The following is a 25354-nucleotide window of genomic DNA, read 5'->3' on the forward strand; positions in this document are numbered from 1 at the left end:
AAGATGAAAGGAGATGAGAATTAGTACACCAATATATAGTTAAGTTTGTATTTCTCTCAAGAAGACCACAAGTTTGTGTTTGATAAAGACAGTAAAAGACAAATCAAGTTCAAACAGTTGAAAGTTTGTGAAACACTGAGAGAAAATTGTGACTAAACATAGATTTTTAAAAATTTCAACAGAAATTTCAACCAGAAAAACTGTTCTTTTTCAAAGACAATATAAAGAGTCAGCATGAGCAAACAAAATTATTGCTAATAGTATACTATTTAATGTTATTATTTTCAGAGTTACATGAAGGATAAAATACTTTATGATAAATACACAAATGAATCTCAACTTCCTTCCCTAATAAACGTTTTTGTAAATAGTTAAGAAAAAACAGGTAAGGCAACCTTCTGCTCCATAACCAATTCTAATGGAAACTGAGTAAGTGCTGAATTTACTGAAGAAAAACAAAGACGCAGCCACATATATAATTCAAAATTTACGTTATCTAAACTTAACTATGTGGCCCAATATACCTAAACATGTATAATAAGAGTTCTACAGGTCCAGTGTACAAGGAATAGATGAAAGCCTCTAATAAGAGTTCCTTCCTTCAGTCTATCAACTTTCTTCTCTGGATGTCTCAGTCTTATTACAGATTTGAACTTTACTCCTTAAAGCGCACAATGAAGTATGTATACTACATAGCACTAAGACTGTTGAAACTTTAAAAAGCTAAGTCAGAAATTTAAGTTTTCTTCTATATGTGCAAATTGTCTTAAAACAATTTTCTTCTATATGTGCAAACTGTGTTAAAACAGTATGAGCTCGTCGAAAGAGTCCTGAGCACATGGCATTATTCTAGAGAGAATCCTTGCTGTAATACCAGCTCATCTCTTACATCTGCTCATTAGGACTGTAACTTCTTCTGATTCTGCCCTAATGCTGATTTATTATGTAAAAACATACCTCATTGTCACCACCATGACATAAGGTTCAATGAAAAGGTTGGATCCACATCAGGCAAAAACAAAAAAAGCAGTATATCAACTTTATCATATCTTTGTCTCCTGCTATATGGTTCAAGGAAATAAAGATTTGTTAATGAGGAATGCATGAGTCATAGTATGATACTACCCAGTAACCAGCAGAGCTCAAAATAATGTATCAACACCTGGTCTAAACTGTTAAAAAAAAAAAACAACACTCCTGGGGGCCTCCCTCTCGACACAAGGGGTTAAGATGCAGCACTATGAAGCTATCCGCAACTGTAGCACAAATTCAATCCCCTGGCCAGGGAGGTGACCCACATGGCGCTGCAGACCTATCTCGCTTACTGTTCCCCTCAGCAGTATATTTCAGCCAATCCGCCTGTTCTGCTCCCCACTCTGTCTCTGGTGAATCCTCTCAACCCCTGCACCTCTGGCCTGTATCCCAGTTCTTGCATACATAAACAAATCTTTAAAAAAAAAAAATAAATAAAAATAAACAAAAACATTCCTAATTTAAAAAGAATGCAAAATCCAATGTCACTTTCAGATAGGAAGTAATATATTCTCATGTTATGAATTTAGTAAGTGGCCTGCATAGTTGAAATGACTCAAACAGAGTACCACAACCCAAAATAGCCTGAACACTTTTGTTATCTCAACCAATGGGCGGTTAGCCATTCATTCCTCCTTCTTAGCATATATTCTACTTCTTTCAGATAAAGTCCATATAAATTTGATGAGACTGTTCACATTTGGCTGTACCAGACAACTGGAAGATAGGACTGGGAAAATAATCATTGCACAAAAATTCCTACTATAATATTTTGTACATTAAAAAGTGAATTCTATGTATATGTTCATGTAGTTAAAAAAAGCTACATTGCACACCTATAACCAGTCTGATACTATAAATGGGTGAACACAGAAGACATGATCCCTGCTATTGAAAACTACAACACTCGCCAAAGTATTAACGCAGCAGACCTCTCTTGACTTGCCTGCTGTTCCCCCCCAGCAATGTATTTCACTCAGACTGCCTGTTCTGTTCCCCACGCTGTCTCTGGTGAATCCTCTCACCAGCTCCCCCTCAACCCCCGCCCCGCCCGGCATCTCTGGCCTGTACGCCAGCTCTTGTATGCATAAATAAATAAATCTTTAAAAAAAAAAAAAAAACGTTGGCCAAGTATTAATGTTAGGGGGAAAAGGCAAGTCCCAAGCAAATTCCATACAGGCTTGTGGACTCCACCCCCACCCCAGGTCAAAGCCAAAGACACTGGGAACTCCAAATCCCATCACCACCAAAGGGAAGGTGGCTGGGACCTGAGGGTGGGTTAAGCAGCCAGGTGGATACAAAAGGCAGACACGTGGGCTTTGGGGGCTCTCTCCATTTTGGGGCCCTCGGCCAGCTCGCGGCGTCCGTCTAGCTCTGAGAGTGACTTTGGGGTTTCCAGGTCATCGGATCGGGTAGGACGCATTAAAGACTTTATTCCCTATTTTCCCCTGTACATTTTCCTTATTTCTTTTCTCTTGTAAATAAACCTTTATTAACCCTTTGCGTGTGTCTGTAGTAGAGTATTCATAAGTCCCTTTAAAGCGCGCGGTGAGGACCCACAGCCAGGAACCCGTTTAATATCGGGGTTGCTCTATAACATTAAGACTGCACAAGAGTGCACATATGACTATGTTGGACTGTAGCCTGAAGATAATAATATTCCCATACTACTCCCATCCTCCCCCCATCTGATGTGTACAGTAAAAGACTAGGGAATTGTCAGATTTTAAAAGTAATGACCTTCTCAGTTGTAATATATATAAAACATAAGCATTGTATATATTATATATCTGCAAATGGCCAGTAATTAAGAGTATATAATGACTAAACTACTTTTTAAAATAAACTGACCTAAAATATTTAAGTCTAAATAAGTCCTATTCCTGAAAAAGTAGTTGCCTGAATGCTATCCTTCTGGACTGTAATAAAGGAAATCACCTATGTAATGGTTGACATCACAGACGTTTACTCTAACTTTTCTTAAGTCCACTTAGAACTAAACCAGTGCTATTTATAAAATAATTTAGAAAAGCCCAATTTTCCACTATGTAAACATAGTTATAAACAAATATTAAACTGGGACTCCACTAAATTTTAAACAGTTGTAGAAACATACAATCTCCAAAAATCTTCTGATTGCCATGAGTAAATGTTAAGCATTATTGGAACAAAGTTCACATGACTCATTCTTCAAATCTCTTTTGATCTATAGACAAAATTTTTCAAATGAAACTTCATGGTTCTCTAAAGAATCTAAAAATCTACTTTAAATACTATTTAAATACAGAAATCCAACCCTGCTTTAAACACTGTTCAGTTCTATTAGACCTCAAGGTAAATGGCCATATATCCTATAAAAAGTCTTTATCTGTTTTGCAGGCATACATACTTTCTGTGCTTATCAGTGCCTAATCTTAATGTTTTCTAAAAAGGAAAAGCTGCAAAAATGAGTATGACTATAAAACCCAACTCTACCTCCACATTATTCTTTTCATTTAAGCCCTTAATGCAGGTCATGCCAAAACCAGGCTTTAAACATATTGTCTTGCCAGGTCTAGGACAAATAGAAACTATATGACTAACAGAATTCTTGCTGTTTCTAAGTGGAAAATTTCCACTGATATTTATCAACTCTGCTCTAAGTAGACATAGAATGGTGGAGTAAAAAGCAGAGGATCCAGAGTAAGAAAAATAGTGTTTGAGTCTACCTCCACCAAGCTGTGTGTCACACCAAGTTGTGACAAGCTGTGTGACACTGCAGGCAGATGACTTAATTTCTCCGCTCTATAGTATCCTCATTTGTACATTTGGGACTACAGCAAATACCTACCTTAAAGCATTGTTAAAAGGATATATACTGAAAGTATTTTATAAACTATAAAGGATTATATGTTGTATTACTTACTTTATTGTTCCTTAACTATATGTTCATTTTAAAGATTCAAAAATATATAAAAATATTAAGAAGAAAAAATTCACCCATGGGCCTATTACACAAATTAACTTATTTTAGCTGAAATAAGTCTAACATCAACCAAAATTAATTAAAGCAAAAATGATTTCTGATGTTTATACTGAAAATTTACAAATGACAAAATTAATTGCTGATCTCTTAAGAGCAGAACAGTCTTTCCCATCTATCAGCATGAAGACAACACTGTTATTTGTCCCACAGCTGGTATGATAAATGGGTAAGGTTCATAAAAATCATGGCCATAAAATCTCCCAAAATAAATATTTCATGAGCCCAAGGAGTAGTTACAACATATGCCCTCAGAAGCAATAGAGATGGTAAAGTGCCTGAAACCCCATTAATAAAACCGGCAAGGCAGTATAGTGACATCAAAGACTGACAGATTTCTATGAACCATTTCAATGTTAAAAAAGGAAAATTTATAAACCATGGTACAAGACAGGGAGACTAAAACTTCTCACTCTGCGACACTGCTCACTGAGTCCCATCCCTGGAACTTCTAAAACCCCTCCTTTATTTTTCCCTTTCTCACCCTCCTCTTTCTTAGCCTACCTCCTTGTTTTACTATTGGAATACAATGGGATATTATTCAACAATAAAAAGGATTAAAGTTCTGATACAATTGATGATACAGCTAATACATCATGGATGAACTCTGCAAACATGATAAGTGAAACAAATCAGACACACACAAAAAACACATTTTATGCTCCCATGTAGATGAAAAGTCCACAATAGGCAAACGCAAAAGACAGAAAATAGATTGCTGGTTGCCTAGGGCTGGGAAGGTAGGGGATGGGAGAAAATCAATGACTGCTAATGGGTATAGAAGTCTTTTTGAAGGCACAAAAATGTCCTCAATTTACATCACAATGGTGATTGCACAATTCTGTCAACATGCTAAAAAAAAAAAAAACACCACTGAATTGTATACTTTACATGCATAAATTGTATGGCATGTGAGTTATATCTCAACAAAGCTGTTTATTTTTAATGCTCTTACTGAGAATCCCAAACTTAAAAAAGGACATGTAAATAACTATTCTCATTCTATACCTCCCTTCTGGCTCCCCAGCATGGAGTAAAAGTGATGACTCAGTTATATGTGTATAAAATGATCAAATTACTTTTGTTTAATGATATCTGTGAAATGACACATCCAGATGAGTGTTGCCTCCCAAAAAGTAGTTACCCTATGATACCCTAAGTCAAAACTTAGTCCTCAGATTCTCCTAATTCTGAGCCATTGTCTGGTAGTTCTTTACTCTTGTAATAGCTTTCTTACTACATCTTCCAAATCCCATCTGTTTTTAAGGTCAGCTCAAATGTTACATTTTCCATGAAGTCTTCCCAATGCTCCCATCAAAGGTAATCTCACTTTCTTCTGAACTTTCATAGCAGTTCACTTCCTGGGGCCACTTAGAACTTTTAACCCAATATTACACATATACTGCCCAGCATCACACTTATTGCTTTGATAGTTAAGGGAGCTCTCAGGAAATACCTATTTGATAGGAGGATGACTGCTGAACAATTGAGAATTTTCTTTTCATTTGGCAAATTTTAATTTTGGAAATATCCAAAAGTCATTTGGACTCAAGAGTGGTACAAAAATTATGAAGGCTAATGAATGCTCACTGAGATCAAATTTACTTGACCAAAATAAAACAAGACTTTTGACATACATAATCTGAAAGAAATTCTCAAAGCACAAGGATAAAGACAGAACCTCCCAAGGAAATTGAAAGAAAACTATAAAAATTTCAGAGTATTTGTTCAAAAATCAGTTTTGTTATAATAACACTATATTATCCTAGCAAAACTAAGAGTTCTATTAAGAAGTTCTAATAATCCTACTATATTTCTAATTCATGGTTTTGTAACAGGGTGGTCCCCAGGAAAGGGGGAAGTTCCAGGTCCCTGCCCACCCAAGGGAGGATGGAGCTGAGCAGGAAGAGGAGAAGCGGCAGAAGAGACTGAGGAAGGAAGCAGGATGGAGCCAGGAGACCTAGAGGAGGCGCATGGAGCCTAGAGACACGTAAAGAAACTGGCTTGTCTTTTGGTCGTGGACTGGGTGACACAAATGTGGGTGAGACCTGTGGGGAGTTGACAATGGCAGCTTTTATTTTGATGTTGATTTTGCTCTTTTCCTTCCGGGCTTGTCCGGTTGTTTGTGACCCTTTTCTGTGGGTCCCCACTGGAAGATGCTTTAGACTTGTAGCAGGCTTTGGGGCCTTGTTCTGGGCCGATCCCATATGGATGGACTTTTACCCACGAGGGGACGGATAACTTTGGGTGCTTCATTTAGAAACTAGACTCTTTGCCTTACCTGTATTGTTTCCTAGTTTTGTGTTGATGCGGCGGATGGCAGAACCCATTTAGTATAGGCAGGTTTGCGGGGCTTGGGCTACCCCTCTCCCTGTCCTATAACAGATTTGGCGTCCAACGTGATTTAGGACAGAGCCATCCGTGGTTAGTCAGCCCCATGGGAAATTGGGCTTCCCTATGGCACTGGCTACCATAAGCGCAAATGTGATTTTTGGTTTCTCCGGTGTGTTTGTTTCATATGTCGATTTACTGTTGAAAAACTGGCTTGGGCTTTGTGAAGATCTGTGTGTCTGTATGTAATTTGTTTGTAGTGACTTGCTAAGACATTTGATTTTGTGGAAATTGTTCTGTGCCAGTTTTACTCAAAAGATTAGGCAGTACATTGGACCATGTGGCCAGATCAAAGATGGCGTCTGAGGCCACTTGGAACTTTTTTTTCTTTCTTTTTGTAATCTCTGCTGTCTCATTAGCATTTCTAAAGGCAATAATGGTTCTTCAGTGGTATGTTGCTTTGTCTTTGGCTACTTCCTGCTCTCTGCCTGATGGATTTGCAAGCCAACTGTGGAGCAGTGGTGTTTTAATTAGCAAATGTATGCCTGGGTGTTAAGAAAGAGTAGCCTTAAGCAGTAACTGGTAATCGCTGGTATCCTTGATGGGTTCTTGGAGATAACTTGAATTTTTGCAAAGTCTGGATCAAAAAATTAACAAGATTTTGTCTGAGTCTGAAAGGATTTTGCTGCTATAAATTTTGTCTACACAATTTGTTTTGGGCATGTTTGCCATTTTGAATACTGGATTTGTTCAATTGCTGGTGTAAGACAAGATTCTAAGTTTCTGCTTCCTACTGAGGAAGGTCTGTTATGGAAAGCACTCTTTAGGGTGCATCATGTAACTGTATCAGGTTTTCATACCTGTGTTGTGTTGCCCCTCCCTAGTGTGGGGAGGTGTAATCTGTGCTTAGATGTTTTACTCTGCTCTTTCAGCTTCTGTCCCAGAGTGGCTAACAGAAGTAAGGAGATGACTCCTTTAATTGAAAGTTAATTACTGATAATTTGATTTGATTTTTCAGGTTCTATTCCAGGAAACCCAAGGAGTGCCTGCTTGGTGGCTAACAAGAGATGACTCCTTTTGCTTGAAAGTTAACTGTTACTTTTATTCTTTCAGTTGCTGTACAGAATACCCCAGGATTGACTTCTAATAAAAAGTCTTCAACACTGAAAACCCTAAGGTGATAAACAAGGTCATGTAACTCTTGTGATTAATAAAACTTTTCCTTCCTATTTCCAAAGTCTTAGGTTTGCAGGATGACAACTGGAAATTTTCTGCCAGCAACACTCCACATTTTTTTTTGGACTTTGACATTTTTTTTTCTGAGCCTATGGAGTAAAACTGCAGTTACATAACATATTCTACGTGGCATAACTAAAAAAAAACTGTCTTTGTCTATACGTTGTATGTCTGTATGTCCTTGTGTCTAACTGTCTTGACCTCCAGTGATCGACAAATTGGTATACATGGTGCCCATAGACGTTGAAAAAAAAAAAAAAGTCTCCGGTTATGAAAAACAAAAAGTTATGGTTTGATTGTCAACATTGTGCTACTGAACTAAGCCGGTGCCTTCATAGAGATTGAATATTGTTGTTTCTGTTAATTTTCTGATATTTATGGCAAAGCTTCCAGAAATCTAAATTCAAGTACAAATTTGGTGGCCTGTCATTTGACTGATGCAAGGAAATTTTGTGGAACCTCAGTAGAGCTCCTGAGACACTCCACGAAGTTTCTCCTTTTCCTCCTGGGAAAGCATTACATGAATTTGTTCTATTTGGCTTTTACCTAATGAAGTAAACTGGAAGGGAAGCATTGTCACTGGGGAAATGGTAAAAAACTTTGGTATGTCCAATATGTTAACAGTAGTATCGGGTATGTATGTAAATTGTCAGTGGTGATTGTCACCTTGTAATATTGTATAATTCAATTGTTTCACATCTACAGAAATTGTTTCTGGAAATATAGGGAGAAAAGGTCTCAACAGATTCCTATTGATGGAACTGTTGAGAGTAAAACTTTCTTACAAAGGACTCAATAGACCTGGAAATACACCTGACATTTACTAAGGTTTCTTTGACATAATACTGGAACTTTTTTTTTTATGCATTCTGTCCTGAATCCACGAAATTTTTGTTTTGTTTGTTTTGTTTTGACTAACCAGGATCTGCAGAAAGGTTTAATTTTTTCCAGCAAAGCTAACTTGTCACATTTTCTCTCCCCTTGATACCAACACAGCATACAATAGTGGTAGTAATTTTTGCTACTTATTTCAGAGTCTGTTTTTGCATAACTTCCATAGGGATTTGTCTGTTTTAACGAAAATTGGACGTGAGTTTGATTGTGTGGCTTTGTGTGTGAGTTCTTCCATAGATATGGTGGAATAAAATTAAAGGGGGATTGTAACAGGGTGGTTCCCAGGAAAGGGGAAGTTCCAGGTTCCCTGCCCCACCCAAGGGAGGATGGAGCTGAGCAGGAAGAGAGAAGCGGCAGAAGAGACTGAGGAAGGAAGCAGGATGGAGCCAGGAGACCTGGAGGAGGCGCATGGAGCCTAGAGACACATAAAGAAACTGCGCTTGTCTTTTGGTCGTGGACTGGGTGACACAAATGTGGGTGAGACCTGTGGGGAGTTGACAATGGCAGCTTTTATCTTGATGTTGATTTTGCTCTTTTCCTTCCGGGCTTGTCCGGTTGTTTGTGACCCTTTTCTGTGGGTCCCCACTGGAAGATGCTTTAGACTTGTAGCAGGCTTTGGGGCCTTGTTCTGGGCCAATCCCATATGGATGGGACTTTACCCACGAGGGACGGGTAACTTTGGGTGCTTCATTTAGAAACTAGACTCTTTGCCTTACCTGTATTGTTTCCTAGTTTTGTGTTGATGCGGCGGATGGCAGAACCCATTTAGTATAGGCAGGTTTGCGGGGCTTGGGCTACCCCTCTCCCTGTCCTATAACAGTTTCTTCATTTTCCTGCCATACCCAAAGTCTAAGCCTGCATTTTCTTTATGCACAACCAATTTTAAGTCTGCTAATTCACCTCCCTTCTCATAACTCCTTTTTTTGTTCAACAATTGTCATACTGTGGCAATGGTGAGGGTAGGAACTGGGGAGTATATAAATAAATATCAAACAAGGCCTGTTCTCCAGGCACAACTTAGTTGGGAATTTGACACATGTATATGATTCATCACAATACTCAGCAGCATATATACAAGGGCCTCAAATGTCATTGAGAATTCTAAGCAATGGGTAAGGCGTCCCAAAACACAGCCTATACAGTCCCTCATACACTATTCTCACCCTTTCTTCCTATACTCTTCGTTCATCTTACTGACTAAAACCTAGGGTTAAACTGCCCATCTCATGTGCTGACTACAGCATCTCCAATTTCTCTCCAACTTGCTTCCCAAGCTAATCAAGACAATCTTGCTGTAACCTGGAAGTAACTTATTCATGGGTAATTTTGTTCATAATTGGCTATCTATGAGCACAAACCCAACAACTTTCTTTCTGCTAATTCATATCTACCACCAATTTAGTCTCTTACTTTGTTGGTACTGGTATGTAACTATATGTATTATTATCGGCTTCTGAGCGGACTTATTTCTTTTGTTTTTGTCTCACAGAGTCTGTCAGAGTCCTTCCTGAGAGTGTTTATCACAATCACCTATGGGGCTTATTAAAAATACAAAGACCCCTGGAGAGCTCCTCAGCAACTTCAGGGTGGGGGCTGAACATCTTTATTTCTAAAATGTCCCACTGTTGATTCTGATGCACACCCCAAGCTGAGAACAACACCCCAAGCTGAGGGAGCTTACTGCAAAGCTCCCTATACAGCAAACATTCAATTCTTATTAATTCATGGCATTGAAGCTAATAAATAACATTTCTCTACACAGCCTACCCAGATAGCAATCCCTAAACTAGGCTAGTTCTGCTCCAAGTGCAACATGTGGTTTTAAGACTTCATTTCCTGAAGTACTCCATGGAGGGACACTATTACCTTGTCTCTTTACATTGTTTCCTATTTGTTGAGAAATGGAGGCCTGGAATGCAGCCATGTTAGACAACACTACATAAGAATGTACTCTGGAGTCTTAGATTTAAATGAATTACAAAAAGAACAAGAACAATGTGGAACCAGACATTTTGAACACATCATTATTCCTAGGGAATAGGTTTTTACTAAGTCTATAGAGAAGGCAGATTTGGAATTTGGTCAGTAGTGTCTTCCTGTTTTCCTAGCTACCAGTCTCCTAACTGCCTGAGACAGTTCAGAGGTCCCTGAAGACTAAGGAAGACTTTCAGCTGCCCAAGTGCCTCTAGTGCATTCAAGTGCTCTAATCAGATAAGTAACCCAAGCCCCACCCAGATCTACAGTTGCCTCCCAACAACCCTGACAGACACTATTTACACAGCTCTGTGGGGGAGCAGTATGAACTTTTTCCAGAGTTGCTCCTCACAAGCAGCAGCAGTCTGAGTCACCCACCGTGGATGGAAAAGAAATGTGTGATATTAGCTAGGGGCGTTCGGAGATAGATCACAGCACCTTTTTTTCCCATTTCAGAAGTGGGCTCTGCCTCCTCCAGGAGCCACCTCAGTTGATTAGTCACAGCTGTGGGTTACAGGAATCTGCAGAGCCCCTTAGCCACCCAGCAAAGTTGTGAATTGGGGAAAAGACGCCAGATCTTTCCCTTCAGCAGGAGCCCGCGGGTCCCAGATTCCACAGGCCTCTCCCAGCAGCTCCATCTTGCTTCCTGCCAGGAGGAGGGGCTGAAGAGGAGGGCCCGAGAGTCTGGAAAGACCCCAGTGGAAGGAAGCCGCTTGACAGCAGGTAAAGCCAGGTGGCAATCTCCACGAGAGGGAAGAAAATGAACAGCAGTGGGATTAAAGGAAAGCGGGAAAGGAACTCGCCGTCATGAATTACAGCATAAAGAAATTCTCCAGTGTTTCAGGGTGCCGGAGGTGTAAGCAGAAGTAGAATGCCCAGGAAGGGAGGAGACAGACAGGCGAGTGACTGGCGAGTTAGACAAGCGGACAGAAGGGCCTGACGCGGGAGAGCTGACGGGTGAGGCAAGTGTCAGGGTGTGGGGGCAGAAGTATTAGAAGGAAGAATGTGGCTCAAATAAAAAATCCCTGAAAGGAATCAGTCGGAGAGCCCGCCGGCTCACTGGCCAGACTAGGGAAAGCTGCAAAGGAGCCTACAGCAAGGCTGTCAACGTGGACAGACAGCACGCTGAGGGGAAGGAGCAGCACGCATCCCCACAACTGCGGTTAACTGAGCACCTACTGTGGGCCAGGCACTGCACTAGGCACTTCACAACTACCACCTCGCGGAATCTTCTCAACGACCCGCAAAGCAGGCATGGTTATGACTGCCCCCACTTCACAGGTGAGGAAACTGAGGCCCAGAGAGTCTCAGGAGCCCGCTCAAGGTCACAGTGCGAGCGAGGGAGTCAGGATTTGAACCCTTGGCCATCTGGCTCCGAAGCCCACGCGCAAAGACACTGGCAGCCGGAGGGTGAAGGGGCGCGACGTGGCGGCCCCGGACCCCTGGGGTGTCTCCGCCCCCGCTCCACACCTCAGGCCCGGCGCACTCACCCGGACGAGATTGCTGACGGCTGCCTGCACGGCGGCCACGGGCGCGGTGAGGTCAGGAATGGCTTTGCCGTCCACCTCGCCCTCCTCGTGCATGATCACCAGGTGCGAGATCTGCTGCGCCACTGGCTCCAGGATGCTCTCGATGGTGCGCGTGTGAAACACCGGCATCGCGGCGGCTAGCGGGGCGGCGAACCGCGGGCTACACAGAACAGGGAACCGCGCGGCCGGCAAACCGCTGAGAGACTCCAAGAGAGACTCTCGAGTCAGGGCTTCCCCTGGCGTAACGAGCCTCTAGGGTGCCCCGCCTCCTCGGCTCGCCGTGCCCAATGACAGCGCCGCTGAGACACTGGGCACCACTCCTATTGGGCCTAGTGCTATATGCCCCGCCGCCGCGCCGCCAAGAGCCCGCCCGCCCCCATTCCCAAGGGAGGGGCCTGGGATTGGGGCTGCGCCGCAGGGATAGCGACCAGATTCCCGAGCTCAACGCCGGGCGCTCCTTATAAGGGCATGGTGGTGGGAGCGAGCGTGCGGTTGGAGTCGGTGGCCCCGCCCCCGGGGACCGCCTCCCGCCCCGGCGGAGCTCCGCCCCTCCGCAGAATCACCTCAGCGGGGCGGGGGCTCCTCACCTCTGGCAACGCTGAGTTTGAGGAGACCGAGAGGCCAGACGTCTCCCCACCTCCTCAACTTTAGCCGTCACAGAAGGCCCACAAAATACTTTTTCAGTTTCCTCTGAGGGATCCAGCAAAACGTTTTTGATAAAACATTCAAACAAGTGCATAGAGAAACATGAAATTCCCATTCATTCACACGCGCTCCACTATTTCTCCTGGGAGAGACACAGTGACAGTAACCATTTTCCGTACATATATATTTTCTAGATAAAAGGGATTAAACATTTTCCTGGAATTTTATATTTTCTCCTTAAAATTCCCTGGTTATCTTTCACTATAGAAAATACAGGTGTAAAAAGAAAAAGAAAATACAGGTGGATCTCCTTTTTCATGGCTGCTGGTAGTCCACGGTATGCATTCACACTTATAGAGCCATTTTCCTAATAATGGACATTTACATTGCAAAATCCAATGTAGGTTTTTGTGTTCCACTGTTAAAAATCAATTCTGCAGGAACATTAGGTCCTTGCATCTGCGTTGTGCACCTCTGTATTTAGATAGGAAGTGAAAATGCCAAAGTATTTACATTTTACATTTTTTTTTAATTTATTTATTTATGCATACAAGAGCTGGGGTACAGGCCAGAGATGCAAGGGGTGAGAGAATTCATCAGACACAGAGCGGGGAGCAGAACAGATGGATTGACTGAAATACACAGCTGAGGGGAGCAGCAGGCAAGACAGGAGAGGTCTGCTTCGTCATGTGGGTTGCTCTCTTGTGGGCTGGGGATCCAACTTGTGCTGCAGAGGCTGTGGATTTTTTCATAGTGCGCTGCTTAACCCCTTGCACCACCAGGGAGGCCCACATTTTACATTTTCATAAATAATACTAAACTACCAAATCCTCTCACAGCATGCTTTGTGGAAGGCATATTATAAATGTATTCACCTTAAATTCTCTTTTGATCAAGCTTCCCCATTTCAAGAGGAAAACATTTTCACTAATGTCTTCAAGCACTAGATGCCCAAGTCAATGAAAATATTTTTCTAGATCCCACATTTTGCAAGAAGTTAAACTATGTGTGTTTCCCTATGCAATTTTTGAAGCTAACTTTGTCCAGCAATGTATATCCCGTTTCTTCTGTGCATATTGCCAAATCCTGCATCTTTCCTTTTCTTAATATTGTCAGTTTTTTTTTTGTTACTACTTTTATCTCCTTATAGGCATTTCTATAGTTCTCTATTTTACATTAACATTTGGTATTTTCTAAGATCCAGGCACTATGAAAGTTCTTATTTAAATTGGTCACATGCAATATATACTATTTTATTCTCCCCCATTTTTCAGATCAAGAAACTGAAGTTCTGCAGTTTGTCTAAGATTATACTCAATTTGTCAAGCCCAGCACAAAATAAAACACAAATTCCCCTGTTCATAAAAGCAGGGAAAAGGGCTTTTAAAAGTAATAACATGTGGGCCTCCCGGTGGCGCAGCAGTTGAGCGCGGGTTGCGAATGCCACGGCCTCTGCGGCGCCGGTTCGAAGGAGTACATGGCGCGCAGACCTCTCCTGCCGCCCGCTCAGCAGTGTACTTCGGTCCTTCTGCCTGCTCTGCTCCCCGCTCTGGCTCTGGTAATTCTCTCACCCTTTCTGACTGTACCCAGGATGTATAAAACAAAAACAAACTAAATAAACATGCCTCTATAAAAGTAATAACATGTAAAATTTGTTGCCAACTTTCATAGTATTTTTTTCTTTGCTATTTAATGTTGTACTCCCTGGGCAGGACAAATCCTTTGGTGATATGCAGACCACCCCCAACAGAAACCTACCAGTTAACTGGAGCCCCCTCCTGCCAGCTGCTGGACTGACTAGGGGCAAGAAGCCCTTTCCACAGGCTTGCCTTCCCCAACCCATAAATGGGTAACCTCAAAAGGTTTTTGCAACCTGTGCACTGAGAGTCGCTCAATAATTCGATCAAGGGAAGGCAAGAGACTACCACCACTGAGTCAACTGCAAACATGCTCTGGCACTGTCATGGTCCTGCTTTATCTGTTGACACCATGAGGAGCACACACAAAAGTGGAGCAGAGAGCAACTGTGGTCACTCCCACAGGGGCAAGGATGGGAAGGCTGAGCAGGGTTAGGGGCCAGAAGTTGGAGCAGCAGACAGCTGAGAACCCATTCAAGGGAGGTGATAGGAGGCAGAACTATACAAATACCGAAACCCTAAGCCTTTGGTGCATGACCCATTGTTCCCTTAGATTTTTCCTATAAAATACACACTCAGGGCCTCCCTGGTGGTGCAGAGGGTTGAGGGCAGGGCTGTGAAGCTGTCCGCAGCCTCTGTAGCATGGGTTCGATACCCAGCTGGCCAGGGAAATACCCACATGGCGAGGCAGGCCTCTCCTGTCTTGCCCACTGCTACACTCCCCGCTCTGTCTCCTGTGAATCCACTCAACCTCCTGCACCTCTGGCCTGTATCCCAGTTCTTGTATGCATAAATAAATAAATCTTTAACAAAAATACACACTCAAAGATAATGTTATTAAGAATCAAGTCAGTGACTGCAAAATGTTAGACCCTTAATGGGAAGTTCTTCTTAGTGCAGGCTCAACGCGATTGCACTGATTGATCACGAATGAACATGACCCTAGTTACACAGTTAGCTAAGATCTGACCATGACTGCCTCTTAATTACTAAACAACTCCCTAGAAACTCCCATTCCTTATGGAGACTCTCATCATTTTTTGTCTAGTCCTACCACGATTCCCACAGCTGTTTTCTCTGCTCATTATTTCATACTAATAATAGTAACATTGGGTGATGGAACTATATATAATTTCCCCCTGCAATTCTCACTCTGCCTCCACTTTGCTAATTGTATTCTTATATGCAGTTTAACATGTTCTTCTGTCCCTTGAATTTCCTGAAAATTAACTTCATCATACAATAAATAGTCTTTTAGCTGTAACACATCATCTCTGACTCCAATCTTGTAATCCAGGCTACTCTTGACTAGTCAGGCTAACCTTCCTAAAATACCACATTGGATATCCAGTCCACATGCTCCCCTCTACCACATATATATCCACTTCTGTCCCCGCTTTCTACCTTTAAAATCTTCCATCGCATCCGTTAACTTATGTTAACATCAATGCCCTGAACAGCCTTGGCCCGGATCAATCTACCTCCTTCCACGTCCCCACCCTGACCCATACACAGATGGGTTAAACAGTTCAAAGAGCACATATTTGGAACCATACCCTAGCTTTGCAACATGATTGGTATAGAACTCTGGCAAGTAGTCTTTCTTGAATTTTTTTCTTTGTAAATGTAGAATAATACTTCCCTCAAAGTATGGGTGTAGTATTGGTGAATCTATTTGAGTAAAGCACCCAAGAGATCTTCAGTAAAGGGGAGCTATTATTATTGTTATTATTACTGAAACTCTCACAAACAGATATTCACAGTCTTCAAAAATCTCTGGTAGAATTTCGCTTTTGATCTTTACCTACATTTCTTTCCAACCTGGAAGGTCTCACTGCTTGTCTAAGGTTTATCCACTGTGGTAGGTAAAATACTAAGATGTCCACCTATATCTCACACCCTTCATACTATCCCAGAACTGTAAATATAATGAACTTCACTTCCATGATTAGGTGTTGTATCACACAATTGATCTTTAGGTAACAAGAAAATCCATGTAGACCTGATAGAATCACGTGAGCCCCTTGAAAGCAGAGAATTTTCTCCAGTTGGTCACTGAAAAGGAAGTTAAAAATTAAAAGCACAAAAAGGACTTGATGAGTTGTTGCTGGATGAGTTGTTGTTGCAAGAGGCCACATGTCGGGCTTCCCCTGTGGCGCAGCAGTTGAGCGCTGGGTTGCAAAGCTGCCTGCAGCCTCTACAGAGCCGGTTCGATCCCTGGCCGCTAGAGGGTCCCACATGGCGTGCAGACCTCTCCTGCCGCCGCTGCTCCCCTCAGCAGTGTATTTTGTCAGTCTGCCTGTTCTGCTCCCTACTCTGGCCCCGATGAATTCTCTTACCCTCCCGCGCTTCTGACTGTACCCAGTGCTTGTATAAATAAATAAATAAATATTTAAAAAAAAAAAAAAGAAGGCCACACGTCAAGGAATGCTGGCAGCCTCTGGAAGCTAAGAGTGGCCCCAAACTGACTGAAAGCAAAGAAAAACAGTGACCTCATTTAGTAACATCAAGAACTCATTGAACTATGGGGACCACGTTGACGTAAGAAAAAAATTTAATTAATTTAAAAAAGAGCTCATTTCTACCAAAAAGAATGACATAGGAAGCAGATTTTTCCCTAGAGCCTCCAGATGAGAGCTCAAGCCAATCAACACCTTCATTTTAGCTTTATGGTATTAAGCAGGGAACCCAGTCATAGCATTCAGGACTTCTGACCTATTCAATTGTGACATAATACATTTGTGGTAATTTATCACAAAGCAATACAATATAATGTGCCTACTTACAAGGTCCACTTCTTCTAGTCCTTTCTTTGAGATTTCCCACTACATGACCCTGGCCTAAGGTGTTTATACCAACCCTTTCTCCATCATGGCACTTCTAATTGTCCTTTCATTGCATTGACCATTTTATATTTCTCTCCTGTCTATGGCAGAGGCTGCTAGATGTCCCCCAATAGCTGTTTTGCTATTCTTACAAAGCAATAGAACCCCAGACCTATAGCTAGACACTTAGCCACATGGTTTCAATCTGACATTTGGCATCTCTAAAGCATGGATAATAATGTTTTCAAAGTCACTGATTGCAAAGGACTTAACACATAATAAGCACTCAGAAAACATTACCAGTGGAGAGAGGGGTCAATTCCTAGCTGCACTAAGAACCATCATAAAACTAAGTTACAAAGTTGTGGTGAAGACCATATGGTTGAGTTCCAAGTAGGAGGTGATCACTTGCCTGATGATAAGAAAGAGTGTATGGAACAATAGAACTGAGGAAGAATAATGTTTGGCTAGGCAGGCTAGAAGGCAGACATTCCAGGGCCTCCCTGGTAGCACAAGGGCTTAAGACTCAACCTACCACTGTGGCACGAGTTCAATCCCTGGCCAGGTAGCTGCCCACATAGCACAGCAGACCTCTCCTGTCTCGCCTGCTGCTCCCCTCAGCAGTGTATTTGTTCTATTCCCCACTCTGTCTCTGATGAATCCTCTCACCCTCCACACTTCTGCCCTGTACCCCAATTCTCATATGCATAAATAAATTTAAAAAAAGGAAGAAAGAAAAAGAAGGCAGACATTCCAGAATAAGCAAGACATGGATGGTGGTTGGGAGTTTGTTCTAGGACAGCGATTAGTGTAGTCAGACTAATGTGAAGGTTCATACAACTCAAAGATAAGAAGGAAAAGGTAAATTTCCACAAAATTATAACCTACAGCAGTTAAGGACTGTGTGACATTTGCTTGTGGTTGTGGCTAGTACAATCTTAGCCTTGTAATTAGTTTGAAGGACACGAATGACAGGAACGATATATGATATATAAAAATTTAGCATTTCTTGGGTCTCCCTGGTGGCGCAGTGGTTGAGCACAGCGCTGTGAAGCTTTCTGCAGCCTCTGCAGTGCGGGTTCGATTCCCAGCCGGCCAGGGAGAGTCCCACATGGTGCAGCAGACCTCTCCTGCTGTGCCCGCTGCTCCTCTCAGCAGTGCTTTCAGTCCGTCTGCCTGTTCTGCCCCCCACTCTGCCTCTGGTGAATCCTCTCAACCTTCCGCGCCTCTGGCCTGTACCCCGGCTATTGTATAAATAAAAAATAAATCTTTAAAAAAATTAGCATTTCTCAAATAATTGGGAAAGAGATTTTTAAGGTGGTATTTCATATAGTGTTCCATGATATGGAAACTTCTGATTCTTTTAAATCCTTTGCAGTTTCCTGAAGTAGGTGAAAACAAGAACAGCTCTCTTTTATTACACAGACTGGAAAATAGAGATGTAGTAGTAACTGTCAGTGTGACTATAATTTTTGGAAATTTTAGTCAAAGACAGACCTGGCTATAAAACCTGAGTCTTCCATATCTAGTTAGGATGCTCAGTTTCACTCCAGGTTTCTGTGTTCTCCTCCTGATCAGTTTTTGGGCTGGTCTAAAGATTTACTTACAACTCAGTATACTCCGAAAACTTCATGACTTCATGGCTGAAACTACTACTTCTGCACGTACATTGCATCCCCAAATCACCACAGATGCACCTTCTCTATCTAGACAACCTCACCAGTCCCTTCCCCACAGGTCCCCACATCAGTATCACACAGTGACTCCCTGAATAGCCCTTCCTTCTTCTCCCCAAACATTGCAAGTATACCACACTCCACCCCACCAAAAACCACAACCACTTCCCCCATCTCTTTGAAAACAATTGGCTCTTCTCTTTTCTTTCTTTTTTTTTAAAGATTGATTTATTTATGCATACGAAACTGGAGTACAGACCAGAGGTACAGGGAGTGAGAGGATTCACCAGAGACAGAGTGGGGAGCAGAACAGGCAGACAACCGAAGTACACTGCTGAGGGGAGCAGCAGGCGAGTCCGGAGAGGTCTACTGGCCATGTGGGTAGCTCCCTGGCCAGGGATTGAACTCATGCTGCAGTGACTGCAGATAGCTTCATAATGTGGTGGTTAACCCCTTGCACCACCGGGGAGGCCCCTCTTCTCTTCTCTTTTTCCCCCAGCTTACTAGAAGTATAATTAACAAATAAAAGTTGTGCACATAAGGTCTATAATGTGATGTTTTGATATATTTGTATACATTGTGAAATAATTATCATAATCAAGCTAATCAACACATCCATCACCTCAGATAGTTATCACGGTGTGCCTGTGTGTGCGTGTGTGGTGAGAAGACGTAACATCTACTCCCTTAGAAAATTTTGTATTTACAATACATTATTGTTAACAATAGTCATCATGTTATACATTACATGTCCAGGATTTATTTATTTTATAACTGAAAGATTGTACTCTTTTACCAACATCTCTACATTTCTCCCATCACCCTCTCCTCTTCTTGGTCCCCTGGTAACCACCCTTCTATTCTGTTTGTATGAGTTTGACATTTTTAGATTCCACATCTAAGTGAGATCATATAATATTTATGTTTTGTGTCTGACATATTTCATTTAGCATGATGTCCTCTAGATTCGTCTACATTATTGAACATGGTTTTCCTTCTTTTTTAAAAGTTGAATTGTGTGTGTGTGCGCGTGTATGTATCACAATTCTTTCTCCTTCAGTGAACACCTAGATTTTTCCCCATGCCTTGCCTATTGTGGATAATGCTGCAATGAACATGGAGTACAGATATCTCTTTGAGAGCTAGCTTTTATTTCCTTTGGATATATACCTAGAAATGGAACTGCGTTTTCCAGAGAAGATGTACAATGACCAACAGGTATATGAAATGGTGTTCAATATCACTAATCATCAGGGAAATGCAAATCAAAAACATGATGAAATATTGCCTCACATCTGTTGGCTTGTTTGTCATCAAAATTCAAAAAAGCTACAACTGTCGGTGAGAAGATGGAGAAAAGTGAATCCTTATATAGTGTTGGGAATATAAATTGATAGTCATTATGGAAAACAGTTAAAGTGTTCCTCACAAAGTTAAAAATATAACTGCCGGGCCTCCCCGGTGGCACAGCGGTTGCGCGCTGGGTTGCGAGGCTGCCCGCGGCCTCTGCGGCGCCGGTTCGATCCCCGGCTGCTCCCCGGCCACCAGAGGAGGGTCCCGCATGGCACACGGACCTCTCCTGCCGCCCACTGCTCCCCTCAGCAGTGTACCTCGGTCCTTCTGCCTGCTCTGCTCCCCGCTCTGGCTCTGGTGAATTCTCTCACCCTCTGCTCGTCTGACTGTACCCAGTGCTTGTATAAATAAATAAATAAATCTTAAAAAAAAAATTTACTTATAAAAAAAAATATAACTGCCATATCATCTTATTCTTCCCCTTTTTGGAACAGTTTTTTTAAAAATTCGACGTGGACTTAAATCATTTTCAGCTTTATACTTTTGCCAATTTTCTCACCTTTTATTGCACTTCAACATTCTACATTTTGTAAGAAAGCTACAAAGACTATTAAAACCTATGTAAAATTCTAGTTCCCAGAGATAACTACTAATGACACTTTGATCTATCACTTTCAGTCTTTTTTCTACTTATATTTTTTTGTGGTTTTTTCCCTCATATAAGTTTTTACTGAGATAATTTGCATGCCATAAAATTTACCCTTTTATAGTATTCTACTTTAATACCTGCTATTTTTACCTAAAAGTATTATATCAAGAATATATGATTATGGCATTGGATAGTTTTCAATACATGATTTTATAGTCAGTTTATAGCCATATAATATTTGAATTTGTAAGAATAATAATTTATTTAAACATCACCTTATTATTAGAAATTTCAGCTGTCTCCACCTTTTCATTATTATAAATAATGCTTTGAAAAATAGCCTTGGAGTTTTATTTTGATAGGCATTGAATTGTTGTTTTCAAACATTTATTGCTTATGAGAGGGGCAAACACATTTGGCTGCCTACCTAGTAGGCACTCTCTCCTTCATCTTGAGCTTATCAAATCCAATATTATGGAGATATATATATTAGTCTCTATTACTGCATATAAGTTAGTCTAAAAACAATAATCCTTTCTTCTTTCACGTTTTCAGTGGCACAGAAGGGGTGACTATGCCAGAAGGTATAATTCAGTCTCTCTCAAGAGGATGCAGTCTGATAGTAAGGACAGCTGGTGTCTTCTCAGAACTTCCTCACTCATACATCTGACACCTGGGCTGGAAACACTTGAAAAGCTGGGGGCTTGAATGAGACAGAGCCTCTCAGGCATCTCTATAATATTTCTATGTAATTCCTCCGATGTCTCTCAAGCATGGTGGTTTCAGGGGACTCAGACTTTTTTGTTTTTTTAGATTAGCCAGTGTGCCAAAAAAAAAACCTTTATTACTTTTTTTTTTAAGATTTATTTATTTATTTATACAAGCACTGGGTACAGTCAGAAGCATGGGACGGTGAGAGAATTCACCAGAGCCAAAGGGGAAAGCAGAGCAGGCTGACTGACGAAGTACACTGCTAAGGGGAGCAGCGGGCGGCAGGAGAGGTCTGTCGCGCCATGTGGGACTCTTACCCGGTGGCCGGGGATAGAGCCAGCGCTGCAGAGGCTGCAGGCAGCTTCGAAACCCAGCGCTCAACCGCTGCGCCACGGGGGTGGGGGTGGGGGTGGGGGTGGGGGTGGCGGGGGCTCTTATTACTTTATAATAGCCTGGTGTGCACTTACACTTCCTTGCCAAATGTCTTTATAACAGGTAGTGTCTGGGCTGGAGCTTTCTGACCCCTCTGAGCTTTTGATTTGTTTTATTTATTTTATTATTTTTTAAGATTTATTTATTTATGCATACAAGAGCCAGGGTACAGGCCAGAGATGCATGGGGTGAGAGGACTCACCAGAGACAGAGTGGGGAACAGAACAGGCAGATTGACGGAAGCACACTGCTGAGGGGAGCAGCAGGTGAGTCAGGAGGGGGTCTGCTGCGCCATGTGGGTTGCTCCCTGGCTGACCCGGGATCAAATTCATGCTGCAGAGGCTGCAGATTGCTTTACAGTGTGGTGCACCACCCTTGCGCCACCAGGGAGGCCCAACTTTTGTTTTGTTTTAAGATTTATTTATTTATGCATACAAGAGCTGGGGTGTAGGCCAGAGGTGGGGGGAGGGTGTGTGTGAAAGGATTCACCAGAGACAGAGTTGGGGACAGAACAGGCAGATCTACTGAAATATACTGCTGAGTGGAGCAGCAGTCGAGGCAAGTCTGCTGCTTGGTAGTGCTGAGGCTTAACCCCTTGGGCCACCAGGGAGGCCCCCCCTCTGAGCTTTTGGAAGCGCTGCTTCTGGCCTGCAGCTTTCTGGGCAGAAACCTGCTGGGCTGGAGCCTTCTTGGCTGCAGTGGTCATCTTTTTTAGCTGGAAACTGCAGCAGCTGCTGTAGCTGCACCCTTAGCAACAAGTGCTTTTTGGAAGAAACTTTCAGAAGAGGTGCCTTTTAAAGTTTGTTCAAGCTCGTTTATTCTGTTCCTCATTTTCTTTCTTTTAAAGATTTATTTATTTGTTTGTTTGTTTGTTTATTTATACGAGCACTGGGTACAGTCAGAAGTGCAGGCGGGTGAGAGAATTCACCAGAGCCAGAATGGGGAACAGAACAGGCAGACTGACGAAGTACACTGCTGAGGGGAGCAGCAGGCATGGCAGGAGAGGTCTGCACACCATGTGGGACCCTCGCCGGCGGCTGGGGATCGAACCGGCACTGCAGAGGCTGCGGGCAGCTTCTTCGCAGCCCAGCACTCAACCGCTGCGGCACCAGGGGAGGCCCTGTTCCTCATTTTCTTTAGCTTCATGATTTTGTAATGATCAAAATCTGTTGTCTTTACTTTCCTTTCTCTGGTTTCAATCTTCTTGGCCCATCTTGGGGCAGCCCATTTGGAATTGATATCTGCTTCCTGCTAAGCTTGTCAAATACACCTCTGGTAGGCACAGTCTGGGAACTTAAAAATGAAGTCAGTGAGCTTCACACATTTGAACCTGCATCCAATCTTTATCAACCAAAGCCCTATTCTGATCAATAACATCTACAATTGTGACCAGTTTCCCAACATGAGGCCCAAAGGAGTCACAGGCCACCTGACCGATCTCCATGAAGCACCTAAATACCATCTTGGCAACGTTCAGCCGAAAGTACCAGACTTCTTATGCAGGGCTCAGAGCTCCAAAGGCACACCTCCCAAGAGAGCAGGAGTTAGGTAGTGTATCACCTTCCTTACCTACCCTTGCAATTCACAAATATCACTTCCCACCTAAGTCATATACAGACCAGTCCAGATTCCAGGAAGGAAGCATGGACACCGCCCCCACTTTTTGGTGGAGAACTGTCAATGTCACATTGATATTTAGAAAATATCACATGTAATATTTAGAAAATATAACTGCCAGTGGAGGCAAACATGACCAAAAGTGAGAACATACTCAAACTTAAATGATGAGCCACACATTGTTGGAACCAAGTATAGTAATTCCACTTTTGTTGTTAGTATAAAAGTACTGGTTGTCCACACAAAATATACTCTCTCATAGCTGGGATGGTCAAGGATCCTGCAAGGATCCTTGCAGGATGGTGATAAATTCTGCCCTGTGAAACTAAACTAAGAGCCCTAGGAAATCTTTTACTTTCCTGATGTAGGCACTTGCCGCTTTCTGATACACAAGGACAGAGCCCCAAGGGTAGTCTTTGACAGTCGTGAACCAATCAATAGTCTCTCCACCTGGTCATAGTGATGGATTCAAGAATGAGAAATTGATCTAGTTGGTCCATGGTTAAGAAAGAGTGACACTCAAGTACAGGAGCTACCAGAAACTTGCTTTCTTTTCCTTAGGAAGGTATGATGTGAAAATGGGAAACATCTATAGCCATTTTGTATGCATGATGTAAAATCTGGAACTCAGGGGAACAGCATAAGAAGCTTGAAATTAAAGGGATAGAGAGAAAGAGAGAGAGAAGGAGAGAGAGAGAGAGAGAGACAGGAAAGAGGTGTTTTCATATTAACGTAATCCTCACCTGAAAACAGACTGATACTAGAATTTTTCAGTTATTCAGTGTATTAGTCAGGATTCTCCTAAGAAACAGATAGGAGCCAATAGGAACCAAAGGCATTTATTATAAGAAATTGACTTGTCATTGTGGGGGAGGGCAGTTTCTAATAGCTGCAGGATGAACTGGCAATCTGGAAGCCAAAGTGAGCAATGGTTTATTTCCAATCCAATTCGAAAGGTCTGAGAATAGCCGACGGTATAGCTCCCGTCCAAAGACCGTCAGGCTCAAGCCCCAAGAAAAGCCCATGTTTCAGTTGTAGTCTGAGGGCAAGAAAAAAACTGCTGTCCCAGTTGAAAGACAGGCAGGCAGGAAAGAATTTTCTTACTCAGGGGAGAGTCATCTTTTCTGTTCTATTCAGGTCTATTGACATGCTGGGGGCAGTGAGGAGGAGTTCTGCTTTACTCACTCTATTGATTTAAATGTTAATCTTGTGCCAATACCCCCTCAAGGAAACACCCAGAATAATGTTGACCAAATATTTAGTTATCCCATGGCACAGTCTAGTTGGTACAACATTAACCAGCATACTGAGCAAATTAATACCTCTTGTGGTACTGGACCAGTTTGATTTGGATTTTCTTTTACTTGCAACCAAGAGACTAGGGTGACACAGGACGCTTCCTGTTTGCCATACTCTGCCAGGTGCACAGAAGAGGTGAATAAGACAGACAGACCAGTCTAGCACCAAGTATAAAAGAGGCATTGTTTTTTTTGAAAAATATTACTTAAAATAATATTCAGATGACTGTAGACTGGCTGATACCTTGACTGCAAACCTCAGGTGGATTCGGAAGCAGACCACTTAGGTACACTATTCTCCAATTCCTGGCCCACAAATATTTATGTGAGATAATAAATGTTTTTGTTGTTTTATGCCGCTAAGATTTTGGGTAATTTGTTGCATGGTGATAGTTTATAAACTCCTTCCCCAAAAGTATCCATTAGTGTGAATTCTATCATCATCATAAATTAGTTTTGCCTAGTCTCAAAATTAAAAGAAATGGAATCACACAGTATATATTCTTGTCAATGTGGCCTTTTTCTACTCATCATTATATTTGTGAGATTCATT

The 25354-nt window shown here is 42.1% G+C and overlaps 1 protein-coding gene and 1 pseudogene across 2 annotated transcripts in view; both read right to left on the minus strand.

The window, feature by feature from the left end:
- The window catches only part of VCL (vinculin), a 101782-nt gene extending 89529 nt beyond the window's left edge, over positions 1–12253 (minus strand). Inside the window, exon 1 of one of the 2 annotated variants that reach the window (XM_037497039.2) lies at positions 11980–12252. In XM_037497039.2, coding sequence (XP_037352936.1) covers positions 11980–12147 — 168 coding nt within the window. In that variant the 5' untranslated portion in view covers positions 12148–12252. Of the gene's footprint in view, positions 1–11979 lie in introns of both variants that reach the window. The other variant, XM_037497040.2, reaches the window with a different exon arrangement.
- A 3475-nt stretch (positions 12254–15728) lies between these two features.
- Positions 15729–23348, minus strand: LOC119234630 (60S ribosomal protein L14-like; annotated as a pseudogene).
- Positions 23349–25354: the final 2006 nt, after the last annotated feature.

The sequence above is a fragment of the Talpa occidentalis genome, unplaced genomic scaffold (assembly GCF_014898055.3).
Source record: "Talpa occidentalis isolate TD23 unplaced genomic scaffold, MPIMG_talOcc4v2.1 talOcc4.8, whole genome shotgun sequence".
NCBI lineage: Eukaryota > Metazoa > Chordata > Mammalia > Eulipotyphla > Talpidae > Talpa > Talpa occidentalis.